The sequence below is a fragment of the Myotis daubentonii genome, chromosome 18 (assembly GCF_963259705.1).
Source record: "Myotis daubentonii chromosome 18, mMyoDau2.1, whole genome shotgun sequence".
Taxonomy (NCBI): domain Eukaryota; kingdom Metazoa; phylum Chordata; class Mammalia; order Chiroptera; family Vespertilionidae; genus Myotis; species Myotis daubentonii.
The window spans coordinates 2,825,984-2,848,385 of NC_081857.1; the positions used below are offsets into that span (position 1 = coordinate 2,825,984).

Below are 22,402 nucleotides of genomic sequence, written 5' to 3' on the forward strand. Positions count from 1 at the left end.
GACAGGTGAACGAACAAACGATGTCCCGTCCGGATGGTGGAATGCATTCAACAGCCAAAGCCAAGGAAATGACACACAGATGAACCCCCGGTCCCCTCCCCAAGAAGAACAAATGGGAGCAAAGCACAGAGCAGACCACCAGGCTCTGCAGCGCGGCTCTCAGTCCGGGCACCATGGTCACCCCAAGTGGCACCTGTATTATTCCCATTGATCTCAGGGAGTGACAGATGTGAGCACGCGGCCAGCGGAGTGGGCACGCTCACACAGAAGCTCAGGCGGTTCTGCTAGAGGCCTGGCCACAGCCTCAGACCCCGGAGTCCCCCACCAGGCTCAAGGCCACTGCATAGGCCGAGCAGCGTACCACCGCCCCAACCCCAGGTCTCCATGACCACGCCAGAGGAGTGGGGTGAACACGCAAAAGTGGGCTGGGCCCTCCCCCCTCTTCCCTCCTGTACCTTCCTGCATGGCTTGGATGACACCTCAAACGAGGCCTTGAACGCCCTCCTCTGCTGGGTGGTCAGGATGGTTCGGGGACGTTTGGGGCGCTTGTGGTCCTTGCCGTCCTCGGCAGCCCCTTTCCCTGCCCCGTGGGCGGCCTTGCAGAGACTGTCTTCATCATCACTTTTGCCTGAAAGAAGCAGAAACCCAGGTGTGTCCCTCGCAGCCACTGCCTGGAGCCGCGCGATTCCCTAAGAGGCGCTCTGCCCATGTCTCCGGGAGGCTTTGCACGGGAGTGCCACGCTGGTGCTCCGATGGGGAGGCCCAGGCAGGGCCAAGAGGCACCCTCAGCGAGACCTTCCTCCCAGCGTGTCCTCGCCGGGACCTGGGGGGGCGGGGGGCGTGGCTTAGCGCTCTATGACTGGGTTTCCTGACTGCAAAACCTGGTGTAAGAGAACCTACTTCTCTGGGGTGTTGAGAGGAATCCATGAGCTGACAGGTGAAGCACGCAGAATGCTCCTCGGCATAACATAAATGCCCAGTCAGCCCATTGTCACTATCGCGGTCACTTCTCAATCTAGACCTGAGAGAGGACCCGCAGGACCTGCAGTGACCACCCTCACACACAGATGACTGAGGATGGACAGACAACTGCATTTACTCACAATTCTGTGAATTCCTTGTGTGGGGCGTGGCTACAGTGCTTTGGCCAGGTTCAAGCCTCAGACCAATGAAAGGACAGGGTCCTCTCATGGCCACGTGCAAGTCCCAGCTGGAGGGCGGGGCCCTCCCAGCACAATCATAGCCAACGGCTGTGGTTGTAAGTGTGAACCTATGGTCCGAACACGTGGCCCCACGTGCTGCGTGCTAAGAGTTCGGGTGCATGTAGTTAAGTGAGGTTGAAACTCATGAGAATGCTGTAAACAACGTGATCACGCCCCTACTTTGCCTCGTGGCATCTGCTATAAAATAAAGACACGGCTTGTGGGCGCTGGCGCTGTCTCCTCATCAGGGAGCAGCGTCCCACTGAGACCCAGCTTTCATTCTCTTGTCTGTCTTTTCTCAATCCTTTCACCCCCCGACTCAGGATCACTGAACCAGGCTGAGCTGGCCTGGCACATAAGGCGCCCTGGGGCTGAGTATGCCATGGCCGTGCCGGCTCCCCACGTCCTTCCACTCTCGAAGCAGTGAGCGCTACACGGGAACTCCTGAGGGAATAAGCCCCCAGCACGGGGCACGCTCTTCCCGGCCGCTCCCCAGCCCCCAGACCTCACGCTCCCTGGGGAGGGGCTGCTTCTAGGGTCTGGGGACCCGTGTGGGAGAGACGCTCCCTTTTCTCTAGGGACCACAGGTGGCGGCTCTCACATCCCTTTACCTCCCGGAGAAGAGGAGGTGAGAACACTGGTTCTAGGATGGGAAGATGGAAAGCGGAGGCTGGGCAGGGGCAGGAGGAGGGTGTCGGGGAGGGTTGGTCCCCGGCCGGTGCTGTTGTTGTGGGGTACATTTCTCCCTCTGCGGCCTCCTCTCTGCCCAGGCGCCCCTTGCCCTCCAGGAATCACGTCACGCTCTAGACTAGGGTGTGCAGCCTTCTCTGTAAACAGCAGAGCAACTGTGTTGTGTCTTTTATTGTCTAAAGTTTTACACGTGTCGTCTCCTATTTCCCCAATTGTCCCCCCCCCCAGCCATTCCTACCCCGGGCAAGCCCCACCGCCCCAGTGTCTGTGCCCATTGCAGAGCAACTGTTTTACTCTTGCAGGTCTACGGTCTCCATTGTAGCTGCCAACTTTGCTGTCATCTCGCGACGGCAGCTGCAGACACGAGTGGGCACCGCTGTGGGCCACTGTGTGCCACCAGGTGCCCTGCTCTAGGCCCTCCTGACCTCCTGGCCCACCCTTCCAGGCTCGGCGCTGGGCAGCAAGCACGGGTCACCGACACGGAGGAGTCAGTGCTGGAGCTGCTGTGTTCTCTCCCACAGCCAGTGACACAGGTAACAGAAAGGCCTCCACCCACCAACCGCCACGGAGTGGCAGGCGTCCTGGCCAATCCCAGCGAGAGGTCCTCCCGGGGGAGGGCTGGAGGGCCTCAGGCACCTCCCAACGTGCAGGCAGGTGGCAGGACCCAGCTGCCAGGGGAAGGCAGGCCCCAGTTCCCACCGCCTGGCTCCTGTCCGCTGTGCTGTCCATATTATGGACAGCAGTGCCCCCGACTGTCCGGGGAGTTCCAGGCGGCCTGGCTGTCGCCGAGGCTCTGGCCTCGCTCTCAGCCTGACTCTGACCCCTGCTTCTCCAGGAAAGCGGGCCGTGCCTACAACACATACAAATCGATCTGCCCACAAGAAGAAACGCCTTCCAACAGCAGGGACGGGAGCGAGGGAGGGGGGACCCCTCTCGGTGCCAGAGGTCCCCCACCTCAACGCAGCCCAGCGACCCCTCCTCGTTTAAGCTGACCCCCCGTGGAGATGAGAGGGCCATAGCCTCTCCCACGACAAACATCGGCCCCCTGGCGGCCACTTGGACACACGCAGCACCCCGACCCCCGGGGGCGTGCAGACAGCCGGCCGAGGGAAATGGATTTGCTTGGCACAGACTGTGAAACATGCATCGCAGGGCCTTCTCTCCCCTTTTCTTGTAAAGAAAAAGTCTGGAACGGCTCAGGCTGCTGCTTCCCCTGCCCGGCCTCCCACCGTTTATGACATAAACAGTCACAGATGAAAGGCCCGCGTTTATGGCCCAGGCAGGCTGGGCTACCTGTGGGGCCTGGAGGATGCATCTCGGGCGGCTGGAAAGATCCCAGAGCCCATAAACGGGGCAGAGAGATCTGAGCTCGGCCCGGACGGGGGGGGGGGGGGGGGGGCGAGGGGAGGGAGGCAGGGCCCCTCCTGCCGCAGCAGGGAGAGGCGGAGCAGGCCTCAGGTGAGCCCTCACTGTCCTCCAGCCTGGGGCGTGGAGGAAGGCCGGGCTTGGGGGCGGGGGGAGGAATTTGCCAAGACAGAGGCAGGGGAAGCTGTGAGGCTGGACCCCATCTCCCAGGCACAGCTGTGCTCCGCTCGGGACTCGGCAGCAGTTAAAACCCCGCAGGCGACCAGCGAGGGTCGGAGAAGGGCAGAGTCCCAGCAGCTACTGTGTGGAAACCGCCTTACCCACAATTCTTCATGGAGGTCTCCACCGAGACCCAGAGCAGGCCCTGAGACTGCACCGGGACTTGCTCATTTTGTCATTTGCTCCGTAAGCCAGTATCGGGGCTCGCGTGTCAGTCACGGCACAAGGACTTGTTGGGACAGAGAGATGGTGCCACACCTGCCCTTGCTCTCAGAGTCCCGGCTACTAGAGGAGAAAGAGGCTGCCCCTGAATAATGAGGGCGATGGGGAAGGTGACATGGTGCAGGTGTCACTCAAATAAAAAATGACTGACAACCCAAGTCACAGGTAGAGGAGAGGGGCACTGCATGTCAAGAGCGCACCTTCAAGGGCAGGGAAGCACTGGTTCACCGCGGGGCAACACGGAAACTCCCAGGCTCGCCTGACTCAGACACGGCAGCCTTTACAACGCGTGTCTCATTACGGCAGGATGTGGCAGGAAATGGGTGTTAGCCTTTCTTCACAGACGAGCACACTGAGGCCAGGGCAGGGGGTGACCTCTGGCCCACGGGCACACAGCTGGGAGCTCTGTCTCCCCTCCCCCGCCCACCTGACCAGCCCGTGGAGATCCGGTGATCAGGAGCTGCCCAGCTGGGGCCGGTCAGTTATTACAGGGTGAGGACAGAAAGGCTCACGGGGCAGGCGTTCAGGGGCCCGACCGTGCACCTGAGCGCCTCCTGGAAGAGCCACTCTTTCAGTCCCGAAGGCACAGAGCCTACTTTAAGTCCAGGTCCCCCCCTTGCCCCCTCCCTCCTGAGCACAGCCCTCCACTGCCAGCCCCCCTCGGGGAAGGTCTCACCCCCGGCGCACCAGCCACAGAGCACACAGAGGCCACGCTGCACTCCTGAGTCAGGCCCGCGGTAGTGTCCCAAGAAAGACACCTTTGTTCGGCCACGACCACTTCGGATGGGGGTTCTGTGCCAGGCTGGGGGAGGGTGCTGGGTCAGAACCAGGGCATGCCAGCTCAGCCATCCACAGGCCCCAGGGGAGCTGGGCCCCACTCGGGAGTGCTGGCCGCCCGCCACGGCCTGGACGCCCCTCTCCCCAGCTTGGCTGCCGCCCAGGAAGGGGAACCTTGTGCTCTGGAGGTTTACAGGAAACAGGACAGTGATGGTGCAATTACTGTGGATCTGTATCAGACCCGGGCCTTTCCCCGTGCAAATGGGCTTTATGCATACACACTCACACACATGCACACAGTCACACATTTAAACGCATACACACCCATGTCCATGCACACACATGCACATGCTCACACATGCACACACTCAACTGCATGCACATATATGCATACATGTACACATTTGCACACATGCACACTTATGTGCTCACGCTCATGCAAACACATACATGCACATGCACTCACACATGCATACACTCACACATATTCAGACACATGCATCACTTCAGAAAATCCCTCCACACCCACATCACTGTATTCTAATCGAGCGTGGGTAGATGCACTAAGTAAAAACCCTATCTTGCACCATCCTGACTTGGCCAGCCTCTGAGCGGGAACCTGGGGCACTCAAAACAAGTCGAACCAGATATTTGGGGCGTGGCGCTCAGTCTCGGTAAAAGCTCATGGCTAGCCGCCGGTAGTTCACAGGCGTGGGGCGTGACCCACACACGACACTGGTTTATATCCATAACGTCTGCAGTCTGCTCCCAGGACCCACTTACGTGGATCGAACACCATGTCTCTTTGGAAGAGTCCAATTTTGCTGCGTTAATTATGCGTTCAGGAGGATAAAATTATTCGAGAAAATGAAATTGTTTGTAGGCAGGGTTGGAAGCCAAGGTGTTATTTATTCCCCCAAATTGAAAAAGACCCAGACAGCACTCCTCGAGGTGCCTGCGGAGCCGGGGGGAGCTGGTGAACATCTCAATGTTCCCACTGAGAGTGACTCCTCCCTGGACGAAGTCACTGTGGACTTAACCCCAGAGAGACGCTGCCCAGTGATGACCACGGCGGGTCTGTCTGCCTGTGCCCTTGGCAGAGACGCCTCGTTCTGATCCAGGCAAACTGCGGCCAACACCCAGCCGGTCAGATTCTAGTCTGTTCCACAAACCACTGGCAGCTCAAAAGAGCAGACGCCCAGCCTCTGTTCTTCCCGCGACCACTCACCAGCTGTGTGCCCTAAGGCAAATGACCTGACCTCTCTGTGCTCTGCCTTTCCAATTTGTAAAATCAGGGCCTAAAGACCTGCCAGGCTAGCCTGATAGGCCTGTTAACACAAACAGTGGGAGTAGGTAAAAGCACTTTGAGAAAAAGTTGTAAAACGCTATAAAAATGTAAGATATTTTAAATATTTTTATAATGCCTGATGAACTTACTAGAGATCCCCAGTGGCTATGAAACCTACAGTACAAGGAGGAGCAGACAAGATCAGCAAAGTCCTGCCTCTAAGGCAGCGGTTCTCAACCTGTGGGTCTCGACCCCTTTGGGGGTGGAACGACCCTTGCACAGGGGTCACCTAAGACCATCGGAAAACACATATATAATTATATATTGTTTTTGTGATTAATCACTATGCTTTAATTATGCTCAATTTGTAACAATGAAATTGGGGGTCACCACAATATGAAGAACTGAATTAAAGGGTCGCGGCATTAGGAAGGTTGAGAACCATTGCTCTAAGGGGAGAAGACAGACGGTGAATGAAATGAAAACCTAACTTAGTCTCTGACCAGGCTGAATGCTAAGAATACAATCAAACAGAGCCGTGATCCGAAGGAGACGCAGAGTGAGGCCAGCCCCTTCGGGTCGGTAATTCTGCATCAACACAAAGGTCCAAGCCTACCTTCCCCGTCGCCCCGTCAGCTCCTGTCCATGCCTGTCTCCCTTCCCACATACCCAGAGCACCTGTGCCTGCTCCCTTCCCACATACGCAGAGCACACTTCAGTTACTCAGGACATTCAGACTAGACGACAATTTTATGTTGTCTTATTCTCTAACCACTTGGGCAGGAACAACATCATGCATCACAAGCTCTAAGTGTGAATGTTAAAAAGATACGGCACTGAACTGATAAAAATCCCGTCACGGCAGCTTTGGGGAGGCGGTCAGCTGGTGGCTCGGAGCTGTGGCTGGAGGAACCACCTGGGCTGGGCCCGGAGGCCGGCCCACGGCTCCCAGGGCTCCGACACAGCAGGTGGGGGATGGGATCTGGACGTCACCCCTCTGACAACCGCCCAGGGAGGCTGGTGCGGCTGGCTCAGGACCCACACTTGGAGAACCTTGGCCTTACTCTTATAGAACTCTCCTTTCTTTGCGGGAAACTTATCAAAATAGAACCAACTAGATCATTTTAGAATTTAAACAGTGAAGAGTGATAAGCAGAGACTGAACCCACAGTGACCGCGATGCAGACATCTGTGGTTCAGGACACAATTTTAGGTGGGGTGGTCCCCACTGAGTGGTGACACTGGACAGTGGTGAGAAGGACCAAGCCGGGTGACGCGCTCAGGGCAGATGTCCCCGCAGAGGAGCAGAACATGCTGGGTGTGCTCAGCTCCAGGGCTGGGCCACAGCCTGTGAAGAGGATGGGGGAGGAGGCAGTGCCAGGCCATGCTGGGGCACGCGGGCAGGTCAGGGACCTTGCATTTGTTCCTGGTGCAACGGAGGCCATAGCTGGTCCATGCAGTGACTGGAGTAGAACCTGCCCATCCCCCCCTCCCCAGCTCAGGGCTTTCTTCTACACTTTGCTCCCCGTCTAATCCAGGCCACGATACCTGCTGCCTCCTCAATTCAACAGGAGGCCCCCAACTTTTCTGAATAAACATTGATTTTTAAATGATGTATCCACCATTTTATTATATATATACACACACCACATACATATACATATATATATATATATATATTGATATTGGAGAGGTGGAGAGGAAGGGAGAGGGAGAGAGAGATAGAAACATCAATGATGATAGAGAAACATCGTCTGCCTCCTGAACGTCCCCTACTGGGGATCAGGCCCGCAACCTGGGCATGTGCCCTCGACCAGAATCAAACCTGGGACATTTCAGTCCGAAGGCCAACGCTCTATCCACGGAGCCAAACCAGCTAAGGATGTATCCACCATTTTAGAAGCCTCTAATTTTCTCCCTCACCAGTGTCCCAGATTGATGGGTTAGTGCTGCTCCTTCCACTTGGATTCCATCCTGGTCTCCTCTATGTCAGGAGAGGGTGCATCTGTCTGGTTCAGCCAATGGAGGCGTTTACAAGGACATCAGAGGAGAGTTAGAAACGAAGGTTTTCCTCGACCTTCCCCTGCCGTGGGTGGTGCGGCTGCCTCTCCTCCATGTCTCCAAGTCACACCCGCAAAGCCCACTGACGTTTCAGCTTCCCCCAGAGTTCCCAGCGGTTACATCAGCTTCCTCTGTTGCAAACTGGTGGCAGGCCTCACCATCCCAATCTGTTTGCATCTCAACAATCTCATCAGCCGTGTAACCAATGCTTGGTATCGACCTCTTTCTATTTTGAATGCCGACAGCTGTTTCTGCCCTCCTGGTTGGCCGCTGGCTCATCCAGTTCTTGAGGTTGACAAGGGACTTCACAGGTGAGGCATGTCCCTTCATTCACCAGGTGAGCACCTCCAGACACGCTGCTCGCTAGCCATCCTGACACCCACGTCAGCTCCAGTCCCCTCCGCCTTCCTTTCTTACTCCGCGGAGCTGCCTTCACACGGCTTCCTCCAGAGCAGTGGCCAGTGAGGAGACACGACGGTTCTTTACCCCAGGAATCCGGCTTCAGGGGCAGAAGTCACAGGCACGGGGACACAGGGCCTATGAGCGGTCAGCACCATGGCCAGATCCCAAGAGCAGCAGACAAAACCTGGGGCCAGAAAGGACTTTCAAGGGAATTCATTCCAGATACTGGACAGAAACTGGACAGCTGACCATTTTTGCTAGCGGAGCCCCCTCCTAATTCGTCCCCAATATCTGCGCTGCTGTGTCATACACAGGCCCAACTGCTACAAAGAAGTCCGCCGCTCGCTGCCACGCCGGAAAGAGCGGACGCTGAGGTGATCCCACGAGCGGTCCTGGAAATCCCACCACGTCTCACCAAGCGTGGGCTTCCTTGCACTGCACAGCAGGTGGCTACTCTAGGGGCCACCGAGAGAGAAAACGTGACCGGTTCACTGATGAGAGTTTGTGGACATAATTAGTCTGTGTGGTTTTTAGGGTTCGTGTTTTTTATAATATATTTTTTATTGACTTTGGAGAGGAAGGAGGAGGGAGAGAGAAAGACACATCAATGATGAGAGAGAATGATTGATTGCTGCCTCCGGCACGCCCTGGTTCTTGCCTTTTGGACACGGCCCAGAGCACAGGCGATTGGGCTGAGTGGGCCCGAACTCTGGAAACACCTTCTCAAGGTTGTTGCTTGAAACAAATCATTGATATCGGCTTATTTTCTGATTAGTTCCTTCTTTACACGATAGGAGGACTTCAAGTGCCACATGCTGCTTAATCGAGAGCGCTGGTTGGTCAGGTTCCATGAATCCATGGTTGATGCAAATTACAGGTGTGCTATTATAGCTGGATAGTCTTTCCTTCTTCAATGGATATAATATAGGCACTTTTCCTTTTACCTGTTCTGAGAATGCTGTTCTAAAGGTTGTAACTTGAGGATTCTAGCCTTCGAGATACTCTGATACGAGTTTCTCCCAACTCCCAGGGACCTTCGTGATCACGAGCCTGCTGTTCCTGGAAATTCACCTGCACAGACGACCCACGTACATCAAGGTCAAGTGTGCCCCAGGCACCTGGCAAAGCACCCTCGGGGGGTCTCTCAGACGAAGGGCAGTCATCCTTCTGCCGCCCGCTGCTCCTCAGCACATCCAGGGTCAAAGACAGCGACCTGGCTGGGGGCGGGCTCTGCCGGACCTGCCCCCATGGTCCACGGTGTAAGAAGTGGAGGGGAGGGGTGCCCATGCTGGGGAGCAGCAAACAGCCTCAGAAGAGGGTGTGGAGAGGCCGTGACATTTGGGGAAGAGGTTCAGCCCTGCCCTGAGCCCTTCCCACTGGGAGTTACTGAGTCTGGGCTCAGAGACCCTGGGTTCATCAGAGAAGGAGGCCTTTCCATTCCTTTTCTCAGACCTCAGAGAAGGATTGGGAAACGGCAGCCCATGGTTCGACCAGCCTGTTGACGAAAGCCAGGTCTCCACGGATCGCCCTCACCCACCACCCGGGGCAGGCCTGCAGCACGGCGCTGTCTCCAGAGCCACGAGTCACCAGGAGGAAGGAGCGGTGGGGGGTGGAAAGTCTGCTTTGTCCATGGGAGGAGGTCTGCTTTGCTGGGGGGGAGGGGATGGGAGAGGGGTCAGACATCTGCAAACATGATGAGCTTCTCAAGGTCATCGCTGACCAAGAAAATAAATGCAATTTGGAGTCAGCTGGCTGCCCAGGTCCGTCAATCTGCGGAGCCCTGGGCAAGTGCTGGCACCAAGGCCACCTTCCCTCTGCACTCTCCACCTCACGGACACTGTGGCGTCCTCTGTCCCTCCTTCAAGAACCCAAATTCCCTCTCGTCACAGCCCAGCTGCTGGAGAAGCCACGCCAGCTGCAGTGCCTTGCGTGTCTGTCAAGCAGCCGAACACACAGCTTCCCGCCACCGCCAAGGGCACCGGAGGCAGGAAGGCGTCCTCACTCTCCTTGCCGGGGTACGGCGGGATGCCGATGAGGACCAGCAGCCAAGTGCATACGCGTCACACTCTCTCTTCCTTGAGCATTTACTCTGCGCCGGGCCCGTGATGAGCACGTTGTTTCTGCCACCCTAGACCAGGCTCGCAGCAGCCCATTTAACAAGTCAGGAGCGGGAGCTCCAAGGTCACCCAGGTCACCAGCTACCAGATAGAAGAACTGAGTAAAACCCAGTATCCAAACCCCACAGTCTTTCTTTTAAAAAATTATTAACTGAGTCACTGACAAGGCCTGTCCTCATCTATTCCTCTCTTCTCTAAAATCATGTAAACACTCGGAGTGCATGAACCATCGCCACCACGTCCCAGACAGGATGTCTCTCTCACCGACGGATTCGAGTGTGTTGAGTCCCTCTGGACCACAGACCAGCGTCTTTTTATCTCTGATGTTCCCCGGGCGAGCAATCGCAGGCTGGCCACAGAGTTCAGGCCCAAGCGCTGTCTGAAGGTATAACACTGGAGGTGGCGGTGACAATGGGGACTTACAGAACATGTGTGTGTGTGTGTGTGTGTGTGTGTGTGTGAGAGAGAGAGAGAGAGAGAGAGAGAGAGAGAGAGAGAGAGAGAGATTTATACCACAGACTCAGAACTAAAAGGGAATTTAGAAGCTATTTTCCCAAGCCTATCTGAGTCCTAAGTCTGCTCATAGTCCTCCATCCATAGCGTGTTCAAGGACATGACAACGTAAGTGTATAGACAGAAGACCACACTAGTCAGAACTGGAGATGGATGGGACCGGGTAGAATAAAAGCCCCACAATATCAAAGGATTATTTTAGATAAAAAGAATATTTTTAAAAAGGTGGGGATCAGTGGGTAACACTTCAGGGCTTGGTCAGTGTCTGTGTCTGTACTTTCACTGGTGGGATCAGGCTGACCGAAGCCGTCCCGGGGCTGCCCTCAGACCAGCATCTGACGGCTCCGTGGGTGGCTCCTGTCCAGTCCGTCTCCCACAGTACACGTGACAGCCTCACGGATGTTGACCTCCCCTGCCCCAGTGTCCTAGGCAGTGGGTCTGAGCAGCCTGAGAATCGCAGCTGTGGCCAGTTCCCAGGGGGGCTGCTGCCGGGCCTGCCCCGGGAACCAGCACCTTACTCGGCACTTATTGGTGTTATTGTTTTGGTTTCTCTCCCATAGCTGTGCGAGCTCAGGAAATTGCCCACGGGAGATACTGTGACAGATATCTACTTTCACACCCTTAGCTTTTCTGTGAGTCTCAAATCCACACCTGGCCTCGCCCTTGAACCCTGACAGTGTCCACCTGCCCACAGACGGCACATGGACGTGGTCCACAAATACCTTTGAACTCACACTGAGTGTTTAATTCATTATTGAGATCCTTTCCCGAACTTCCTACCTGCCCGGGACCTCGCCGTTCTCCCAATTTAGAGACCTCAAAGCCATCCTCGACTTTAGCTTTTCTCCCATAGCCAGTGCCATTCGATTCCAGGCCTCATGCTCCCCTGGCAGCTGCGGGGCCTGTTCTGTTCACTTTGCATCCCCAGCCCCTGGCATGGCGCCTGGCAAGGAGCAGGGATTCTCGAAGCCTTGAATGAGTACGTGGGGAATGCATCTTGTGAAACCTCTCTCTAGGTTCAAGCCTTCACCTCTCACCTGGGAGACACAGCATTCCTCCCAGCTTCCCCGCTGGCAAGGCCCCTCCCACCCAGCTCCCTACTTCTCTGTGGAAGGACAGACTGAGTGACATGGCAGCTGCATGTACAAACTTCTGATCGGACTCCCCATGGCCACCGGAATATACCCAAGGAAGACACACAAAACCCTGCACACTCAGGCATCAACCTCGCCGTCACCAACCCCGGGATCTCCACGCCCGGAGGAGCCCACATCCCGCCCTCCCCCATGCCCGCCACAGCCCGACTTTGCAGCTGCCCACAATATCACACGATTATTCTAGATAAAAATAAAGTTGGGGATCAGTGGGTAACACTTCAGGGCTTCCTTCTAACACCCTTCCTTCTAACGACATCCTCGTATACCTTTCACCATCCAAAACGACTCTCTGTCCAGACTCAGTGACAATGCCACGTCCACTGTGAAGCATTTTCCAAACAGCCCCCTGCCCCTCTGCCCCCAGGGGACTATGGCCCCAGCCCATGACCTCAGCTCTCTGCACTCTATGTCACAAGCGTGCATTCCGCATTTTACTGCAAGTGCTTATCCACTGAGGATCCCGAGTGCTTATAACACAAGTTATTTCCGATCCTCTTGTATCTGAGCCGGCGTCTGGCAGAGAGATGGCCCTTGAACTGTTTGCTGAACTGGCCTCAATTTAATTTCGTGAGCATCGCTCGAGAAGAAGGAACAAGCACACAGCGCAGACTCCGCAGACTGGCTCTGAGCACCCCCACCCCCCCCTGCAGGCCGGCTGAAGCCTGAAGTAATTACTGGGGCAGATCTTCCCAAGGCAGGAGAGCCATTTGCATCTGAATGATCTTGTGCGGCTTTTCTGCTGGTTGATGTTTCTGGGATTTTTCAGAGAACAGATTCTATTCTTTGATTCTTTCCTGGTGTGGAGAGGGGCCAGAAAGTTAATCTACCCATCACCCCCCATCTGAGACCAGACAACCCGCCACCAGTTCTGAGGAGAGAAATTCCACAGAAGCTGAGTGCCCGGTGCCAGGCTGCGAGGTGGCCTGAACGGCCTGCCATGGGCTCAGCTCCGAGAGCCTCGAGGCGCGAGGTCGCTTCCCTGTGACTTAAACACCTCTCTTCCGCCTGCCCTCATTGATGCCCTGAGCGTCCCCACGGCTGGGCATGGAGAGGATGAGCAGCTTCACGCGGAGCTCAGTGCCCCACCAGGCGGGGAGCGCCCCGCCCGACACAGGGCTGGGCCCAGAAGAGCATGGTCCAGTGGCCTGTGTGACTGTCCCTTCCTGAGCTTGCACAGGGGTGGAAGCCTGGGGATGGAGAAAAGTAATCTCAGTCCACACACACACACTCACACACACACACACACACACGCACACGCGCACACACACACTCACACATACTCTCACACACATGCTCACACACACACACTCACTCACACACATACACTCACACACATGCGCACACACACATGCACACGCGCGCGCACACTCACACATACACACACTCTCACACTCACACACAGATACACACGCACACACATGCACACACACACACACACTCACACACACAAATCCCCAGCACCTGCTTCAGAAAGCCCCTCGGAGCCGGCCCGCGGCTCCCGGCCAGCAGGCGGATTTGCGGGGCGTTACTTTAATTAACTCTGCAGCCGCTCGGGGCGCGAGGTGGGCCCTAATCCCGCCGCCTGACGTCACTGGGGAACAGGACCGGCCTGGCCGAGGAGGGGGACAGGACGACCCGCCGCCCGCCCCGCCCGGGAATTAGGAGCAGGAGGGAGTGAGCGCACTTTTAATTGGAAACCAAGTCCCGCTTTCAGGCGTGTTTACTCAGGCCGGCGGCTCAGGGGAGGCTCTAATTGAAGGGACGGCTTTGGAGATTATGGGGAACATCTGGCCGCAGCGCCTGGCTCTTTATCTGCATTTTCTCATAAAACTGCCGCCGTGTGTTTCTGTGCTGCTCTCCTCCATGTCCTCCTCCATGTCCGAGGCCTCAGAAGAGCGGGCAGACTGTGGGGGGGGGGGGGGGGGGCTGCGCGCTCCACTCCAGCACCGGCCACTGTGCCTCGCTCGCGCCGCACACACGGCCTCCCGCACTCTTGGCGCCTATGACTTGAGAGACCTGCACCCACAGTGCACGCCCTTGGCACCCACCGCCTTGCACACCCTGCACCGCCGCCTGGAGCACCTCACACCCACCGCCTCGCAACCCCTCCACCTCACACACCCACCGACCAACTTACGCCCTTGGCACCCCCCTTGGGGCACACCTGGCCTGGCCCAGAGGCTCCCTCAGACTCGATGTCCCAGGGTGTCCCACTGGCTGGGCCCTGAGCGGGAAAATGAGCTGAGAAGGAAAAGAAATGGGATGGAGATCACCTAGCTGAGGTGTAATTGTGACGCAAAGGCATGAGGGAGTTGCCAAGGTAACGGGGGAGGAAGTCACTCCCCACTTTCCTCTAAGGCAGTGGTTCTCAACCTTCTGGCCCTTTAAATACAGTTCCTCATGTTGTGACCCAACCATAACATTATTTTCGTTGCTACTTCATAACTGTCATGTTGCTACTGTTATGAATCGTCATGTAAATATGTGATATGCAGGATGGTCTTAGGCGACCCCTGTGAAAGGGTCCTTGAACCCCCAAAGGGGTCTCGACCCACAGGTTAAGGACCACTGCTCTAAGGCCAGAGGGAGAGCCTCCATGTGCTTGGTTGGAGCCAAGGCAGGGCACAAAAGGGAAAGGGGAACCCAGGTGTCCTGGGACAAAATCACACTCCCCCCTGTCTATCATCCATCCATCCATCCATCCATCCATCTGTCCATCATCATCCATCCGCACACCCTGCAGACTCAGGCACCCATCCCCACCCCCACGGGATTCTCACATCTAGAGCTGCCAGGTTACATACAAAACACACAGTTTAATTTATATTGCGTGAGACACACACACACACACATATTAATTCAAATTTAACTGAATTTTCATTGGCTAAATCTCACCACTCTGCTCACTCTAAGAAAAGAGCAACCCTGTATTTTAATTCCAGAGTCTTCCTGATTCAGCACCAAAGCTCAGCAGTTGTGAGAAACAGCTGACAAGGGCCTGCATCTGCCCCTGACGCTCTCCTGACAGGAGTCTGCGGCCCACCCCCTGCCCCCAGGCCCACCTGGGGATGCCCCTGCCCCCTCAGACCCACCTGGGGATGCCCCTGCCCCCTCAGGCCCACCTGGGGATGCCCCCCTGCCCCCCTCAGGCCCACCTGGGGATGCCCCCCTGCCCCCCCTCAGGCCCACCTGGGGATGCCCCTGCCCCCTCAGGCCCACCTGGGGATGCCCCTGCCCCCTCAGGCCCACCTGGGGATGCCCCTGCCCCCCTCAGACCCACCTGGGGATGCCCTTGCCCCCTCAGGCCCACCTGGGGATGCCCTTGCCCCCTCAGGCCCATCTGGGGATGCCCCTGCCCCCAGGCCCACCTGGGGATGCCCCTGCCCCCTCAGGCCCACCTGGGGATGCCCCTGCCCCCAGGCCCACCTGGGGATGCCCCCCTGCCCCCTCAGGCCCACCTGGGGATGCCCCTGCCCCCCTCAGGCCCACCTGGGGATGCCCCTGCCCCCTCAGGCCCACCTGGGGATGCCCCTGCCCCCTCAGGCCCACCTGGGGATGCCCCCCTGCCCCCCCTCAGGCCCACCTGGGGATGCCCCTGCCCCCTCAGGCCCACCTGGGGATGCCCCTGCCCCCTCAGGCCCACCTGGGGATGCCCCTGCCCCCCTCAGGCCCACCTGGGGATGCCCCTGCCCCCCTCAGGCCCACCTGGGGATGCCCCTGCCCCCTCAGGCCCACCTGGGGATGCCCCCCTGCCCCCCTCAGGCCCACCTGGGGATGCCCCTGCCCCCTCAGGCCCACCTGGGGATGCCCCTGCCCCCCTCAGGCCCACCTGGGGATGCCCCTGCCCCCCTCAGGCCCACCTGGGGATGCCCCTGCCCCCTCAGGCCCACCTGGGGATGCCCCCCTGCCCCCCCTCAGGCCCACCTGGGGATGCCCCTGCCCCCTCAGGCCCACCTGGGGATGCCCCTGCCCCCCTCAGGCCCACCTGGGGATGCCCCTGCCCCCCTCAGGCCCACCTGGGGATGCCCCCCTGCCCCCCTCAGACCCTCCTAGGAAGCCTTCCCAACAGCCAGCCCAGCTGCCCCTCAGACCCAGTAACCCTCTAGGGCAGTGTTGGCGAACCTTTTGAGATCGGCGTGTCAGCATTTTGAAAAACCCTAACTTAACTCTGGTGCCATGTCACATATAGAAATTTTTTGGTATTTGCAACCATAGTAAAACAAAGACTTATATTTTTGATATTTATTTTATATATTTAAATGCCATTTAACAAAGAAAAATCAACCAAAAAATGAGTTCGCGTGTCACCTCTGACACGCGTGTCATAGGTTCGCCATCACTGCTCTAGGCACATTCCAAAGTCACTTTTTAAATACACAAGTAGAGAAAATTTAAAGGGTCACCTCTTTGAAGAGTAACCCTCTCTTGAGCATATAATCTTATTTATCTCCTAGAGGCCTGATGCACAAAATTCATGCAGGAGTAGGCCTTCCTTTCCCCAGCTGCCGGCACCAGCTTCCCTCTATCACCAGGGACCCCGGCTTCCCTCACAGCCCCGGCTTTGTACAGAAGGTCACCCAGAAGGATGTCCAGAAGGACATCGGTCTAATTAGCATATTACACTTTTATTATTATAGATTTACCTGGCTATTGACTGCCTCTCTCCAATAGCCCTTCAGGAGAGCAGTGTTCTTGCCCCAGCACCCACAACAGGCAGCGTTCTCAACCCACGACAGAGTTCTCACCCCACAACAGGCAGCGTTCTCACCCCACAACAGGCAGCGTTCTCACCCCACGACAGGCAGCGTTCTCACCCCACGACAGGCAGCGTTCTCACCCCACAACAGGCAGCGTTCTCACCCCAAAACAGGCAGCGTTCTCACCCCACGACAGGCAGCATTCTCACCCCACGACAGGCAGCGTTCTCACCCCAAAACAGGCAGCGTTCTCACCCCAAGACAGGCAGCATTCTCACCCCACGACAGGCAGCGTTCTCACCCCAAGACAGGCAGCGTTCTCACCCCACAACAGGCAGCATTCTCACCCCACAACAGGCAGCGTTCTCACCACAGCACCCACAACAGGCCTGTGACATGGTCAGTGCTCAAAAACATTTGATTACCAATCAAGCCTCATACACCTCTACGTGTACCCTGCAGACTCCACAGATGGGATGGAGGCTGAGGGGGCACCCACTGCTCCCCATGCTTACGGATTCCCAAGAAGGTGAGCCTGCTCACTCACCTCAAACACCAGCGTGGCCCCCTGCTCCCACCGAGTGCCCCCGTGCCCACGCAGCACCAAGCCCTCTCAGAACCGCCAAGAGAAAACAGGCATGCCTCCGCACCTGCATGCACACCTGGACTGCACCACTAAGAAGTCAACGGTTCTTAAACTGCGTGGTTTTCCATACACGTCCACGCGCCAAATAGCAAAGGCTCAGAGGAAGCCCTAGCCGGTCTGCCCCAATCCCTAGGAAACTGGATTTGGGTTTTCTTAGGTCACCGACGCCAGGGCCAGGGCAACGTGGCCAGTGATTCCTCCTCCTGCTCAGGGAACTGTCCACTCTGAAGCACCTCAGATCCACGTGGAACCTCCCGGTTGGAATTCTAAACACTGACGGGCTGGGCTTACTGTCTGAGCCCCACCACCAGCGTCCGCCCTATCCCCCTCCACACCTTTACGACACGATAGCAAAGCGAGTCTCTGGTCCCCGAGCTCAGGGGACGAAGACTGAAGTCAGGAACCGGCTCGGCGAGGCAGGGATGGCACTCGGCACTCATCAGTCACACGCCCGGTCCCGGCCCTGGAAACACACACCTGAGCGCCCTTCTCCTGAGCGTGGGCTGGGCAAGTGGCGGGACCTCCCAGGCCAGCCCGCAGGAGCCTGGCAGGAGAAGCTCTGATGTGCACTGACTGTCACTGTTGTATTTATTCATTTACTTAACGAGGGCTGTCGTTGGCATGGCTGATGCTGCCCATCTGGACAGAAAGGTCGACTTCTTCCTGCTTCCATCCAATAAGCCACAGGAGCAGGACAGACATTCGCTGAGTAATTGCAAAAGCAAAACAAAACAAGAAAACAATGTCAGGACGTTGCATGCACTTGGAAAGTGCGTCTGCCCTGTACCACCTCCGCCATCCTCGGATGCTCCGCAGCCTCCTGCTTCCTGGCGGGGGTGCCCAGGAGAAGCGGGGTGACAGTGATTAATTACCGAGGAGAGGAGGAGCTGGGCGTCAGAGCAGAAGGCGAAGGTGTGACTGACTTCAGAGAGAGTGGAAGTGCAGCTCCCATCACCTTGTCTCCATTGCCTTAACGATCTGTGAAAAGATTCTTCATTTGGGTGTTGGAGGTAGGACGTCCTACTGAGCGCCTGGAGCAGCGCCACCACCTGCAGGCCGGCTGCCAGCGAATCCAGCAGCAGCGTGAGGTCTGTGTTCATGGACGCGGACATTCCATCCACGGGCACCGCAGCCCAGGGCCTCGGGAAGCCGGCTCTGCAGCTGGACTGCCGGGCTTGGATTCCGGTGCTTTCCATGACTCACTGCAGGACCTTAAGCAGATCTGTCCTGCTCATCCTCCTGACCCGGAGACCAGGGATCATCCTAACACCGCCGTCCCCATCAGCTGCACCTGACGGGTGAGTCAGTGACTCCGGTCAACCGCATCGGGCCATGCTTGTGCACCGGGTTCAGGAACGGTTGACATTGTCACAATCATGCAACAATCCCAAAGGCCAAGTGTCCGTGTGTCCAGTTTTTTTTCTTACAGGGACTGTGTGTGAGACACATGGATGCACGCTGCACACACGTAATGGTTGAAAGACCTCTGAAGCAAGTGCGTGCACTTCAATTATGGTTTTTAACAAAGTCACTGAGTGTGAGCCCACATCGAAATTAAATCATCGTCGCTAGAGAAGAGATGGCACCTGTCTGAAGCTGTACCCTGCCTGTGACATTTCCGACACCCAGTGACAGCTGAGGCTGAGTGTCAAGTGTCCTGGCTCTGTAATTGGTAGAATTAAGTTCTTATCCGGGCTTAGCCTGACTCGAGGGCCCTGCACCCCATCTCTCCACCTAAGAGAGGAAGATAAATAAACCCGCCAGAAGACACAGCCTCGGAACAGAGAGAAGTGCCAGCCTCGACGGGGGCCACACAGCTCTGGTCAGTTTCACGGCAGGGATGAGAGTACTAGCCGCCTCCTGCCTGCTCCCCAGAGAGGCCTCTGAGTCCCTCAGAAACGCCCACCGACCTCTGTGCTATCGCGAGACACACACGTGCGCTCTTCGCATCTCGTCCCCGCACCAACAATGACGCAGGGACAGCAGTTATTGCGCGTTTACTGAGTGCCGGGCTCTGTGCCAAGGCCCTGCGGCCAGTGGTTTAGTCCAGGTCTTTGGTCGTCTGGACACCGACACAGCATGCGTGCATGTAGGAGACTGAGACATATTTATTGCTTGAAACTTGAGGAATGTCTACCTATTCCAGAGCCTGGGCTATGTTTGTAGGAAACTGCCCTTTGAAACAGTAGTGTTCACACTTCCGGCCTCTGTCTGTCAGTGTGTTATGAAAATATGGCTAAGACAAGCATTAAAAAATAAATAGAACAGAAACTATTAGCACGAGGGATAAGCTGTGAGTAAATCTAAGTATTAAAACTTTATTTCATGCACACACATACGAATGTGTATATTAAGTCATTATAAGAAACATTTGTTACTGAGCTGCAGCTAAAATTTTCTGGGAAATGGTGTTGGAGAGAAGAATCTTGAAAAACTGCTTTCCATTAGCCCTGGCCGGGTGGCTCAGTTGGTTGGAGCATTGTCCTGTGCACCAAAAGGTTGTGGGTTCAACTCTCGGTCAGGGCACATACCTAGGTTGTGGGTTCGATCCCTGACTCCCTCCCTTCCTCTCTCTTTAAAGTCAATTAAAACATATCCTCAGGTGAGGATTAATAAAAATGGCACCTGCCATTTCCTGGATATGAACCAAGTTTCAGGCCCTGTACATGGCCTCTTGGTGTTCCCCAGGGCACAGCTTGTGAGTACAAGCCGAGACCCAAACTCAGACCCGTCTCGCTTTAGACCCCAAGCTCTGGCACTGCCACACGAGAACGAGATCCCCGTACCTCCTGCTGTCTTCTTTCCTTCCTTGTATGTTAAAATTAATGACGATGAACTGACAAGATAATCCACGGGATAGCTAGGCATTTTTCAGAATGCATGAGGTCACAGCTGCCTCTCAAATATAATTTATTGGAGAACAAGAAGAGTTCCAAGATAGGCTGAAATACTTCTGTAATGAATAAAAAAATCAGTTCCAAGACTGTAGAAGGCAGTGAAAGCCACTTCGGATGACGCTGCCTGGGGGGGAGGAGAAAGGGGTGTCACAGAAACAGCTCCTGGGAGCCGCCTGGACCCTCCAAAGCCGCGACCTCACAGCCCAAGGAAAACCCAGTCCGCAGAGTGCTGACAACTCCACTGGGTGGGGAGCCACCCTGCACGGCGGGGCTTCTGGCTGAGGACTCAGAGGCCAGCGTCGAGGGGACAACAGCACAGGTTACCGAGCGCCTGCCGTGTGCCAGGCCCGGTGCTGGGACCAGGTGAGCACAGACCATGAGGACGGAGCAGCCTCCCGGAGGACCCAGGCCACCCCCCACAGACAGCCCCACGCCTCCGCCGGGAAGCCCTTCCACAAAAGCAGGGCCTCGGAAGGAGCTGACACGCGGACTCTCGAGGACAAAGCAAGGGACGCAGGCAGCGGCTCTCGGAGGTGGGTCTGACCCAGGAAGAGCCAGCAAACCAGGAGGGTGCCATGGTTTGACCTTGGGGAAAGTCGCAGGCAGGAACCAACCCCGGGGTGTCATCTAACGTGCATTCTGTTCTTTAGGTCAGAAACCTCCAAATGGCAAACAAACCCCAAAACAAGCAAAAAACAGCCTGAGCCCATGTGGGAAGCACTGCATAAAGGATATCGCCGGAGGGAGAGCCAACAGCGACATGCTGCTACACGTTCCTCATGATCGCAACCATGAGGGGAAAAGCAATTTACCATAAATGTAACATAAAACAACATGCAACGTGGAACCCTGGATGGGGCCCTGGGGTGGATGCAGACGTTAGAGAAAAGTCCCTTGGAAACGAGTGGTCTATCGCTGAGGCGGCAGTGCTGTGCTGAGGTTGATGGTATGGTCTACACCAGTGATGGCGAACCTTTTGAGCTCGGCGTGTCAGCATTTTGAAAAACCCTAACTTAACTCTGGTGCCGTGTCACATACAGTATAGAAATTTTTTGATATTTGCAACCATAGTGAAACAAAGACATATTTTTGATATTTATTTTATATATTTAGATGCCATTTAACAAAGAAAAATCAACCAAAAGAGTGAGTTCGCGTGTCACCTCTGACACACGTATCATAGGTTCACCATCACTGGTCTACACGGCCCAGGCATCAGAATGTACACTTACATGTAAAAGGTCACCTTGGGAGGGCCGGAGGGAGGGTGCGTGGGAACGCCTGTCCTGCTCTGAAATTGCTCTGTACATCTAAGATTTTACTTCGAAATAAAGTTTTTAAAAATCGCTGCAGGAGACACTCTCAGATAACCTCTGATGTGTATATGGATGATCAAGAAACGCGGACCAGGCAGGAGCCATGGTTGACCCCAAGCTCCTACCCCCACTGACGGGCCAAAAAAGCTACAGAAACCATGGGCCCATCAGAGATGACAAGTGGTAATAACAACATGGGCAGTCAGGCTGCATATGGAAGGTTTTAGCCCCTCTGGGAGGTGCATTCTAAAGGGATTGCAGCATTTTTACAGGCAGAGCAAGCAGCCTCTTCGCAGGGGTATCTGGGAGGATGGGGAGCAGGGGGAAGAGAGAAGACACAGGGAGCACAGGGATCTGTCTCAGCTCAAAGGACAGCCGCATGTTGGGACGCTGACTGGTTTTGTGAGTCCCTGCAAGCAGAGCCATGGCCACAGCTGAGTCACACACACAGACACAATGGGGCCCAGTGTAATAAGTCAGACAATCCACACTCAGTGTGAGGCCACGCCCACCAGCATGGCTCTGTGGTTGAACATCAACCTATGAGCCGGGAGATCACAGTTGGATTCCCTGTCAGGGCACAGGCCCGGGTTGTGGGCTTGATCCCCAGTGTGGGGCGTGCAGGAGGCAGCCGATCCATGATTCTCTCTCATCACTGATGTTTCTCTCTCTCTCCCTCTCCCTTCCTCTCTGAAATCAATAAACTAGATTTAAAAGAATGTGAGGTCAGAGCTCCCCAGTGCTGGAGACACCCAGGCAGAGGCCGGATGAGCATTGGCGGGCGTTTGGCCTGGACAACCTCTAACATGCCCACGAATTAAAGAGCCCGTGCT

The 22,402-nt window shown here is 56.1% G+C and overlaps 1 protein-coding gene across 2 annotated transcripts in view; it reads right to left on the minus strand.

The window, feature by feature from the left end:
* The window catches only part of LMX1A (LIM homeobox transcription factor 1 alpha), a 119,920-nt gene that overhangs the window by 9,909 nt on the left and 87,609 nt on the right, over nt 1-22,402 (minus strand). For both annotated transcript variants that reach the window (XM_059673991.1, XM_059673990.1), the window contains one exon: nt 456-628. In XM_059673991.1, coding sequence (XP_059529974.1) covers nt 456-628 — 173 coding nt within the window. The remainder of the gene's footprint in view (nt 1-455; nt 629-22,402) is intronic.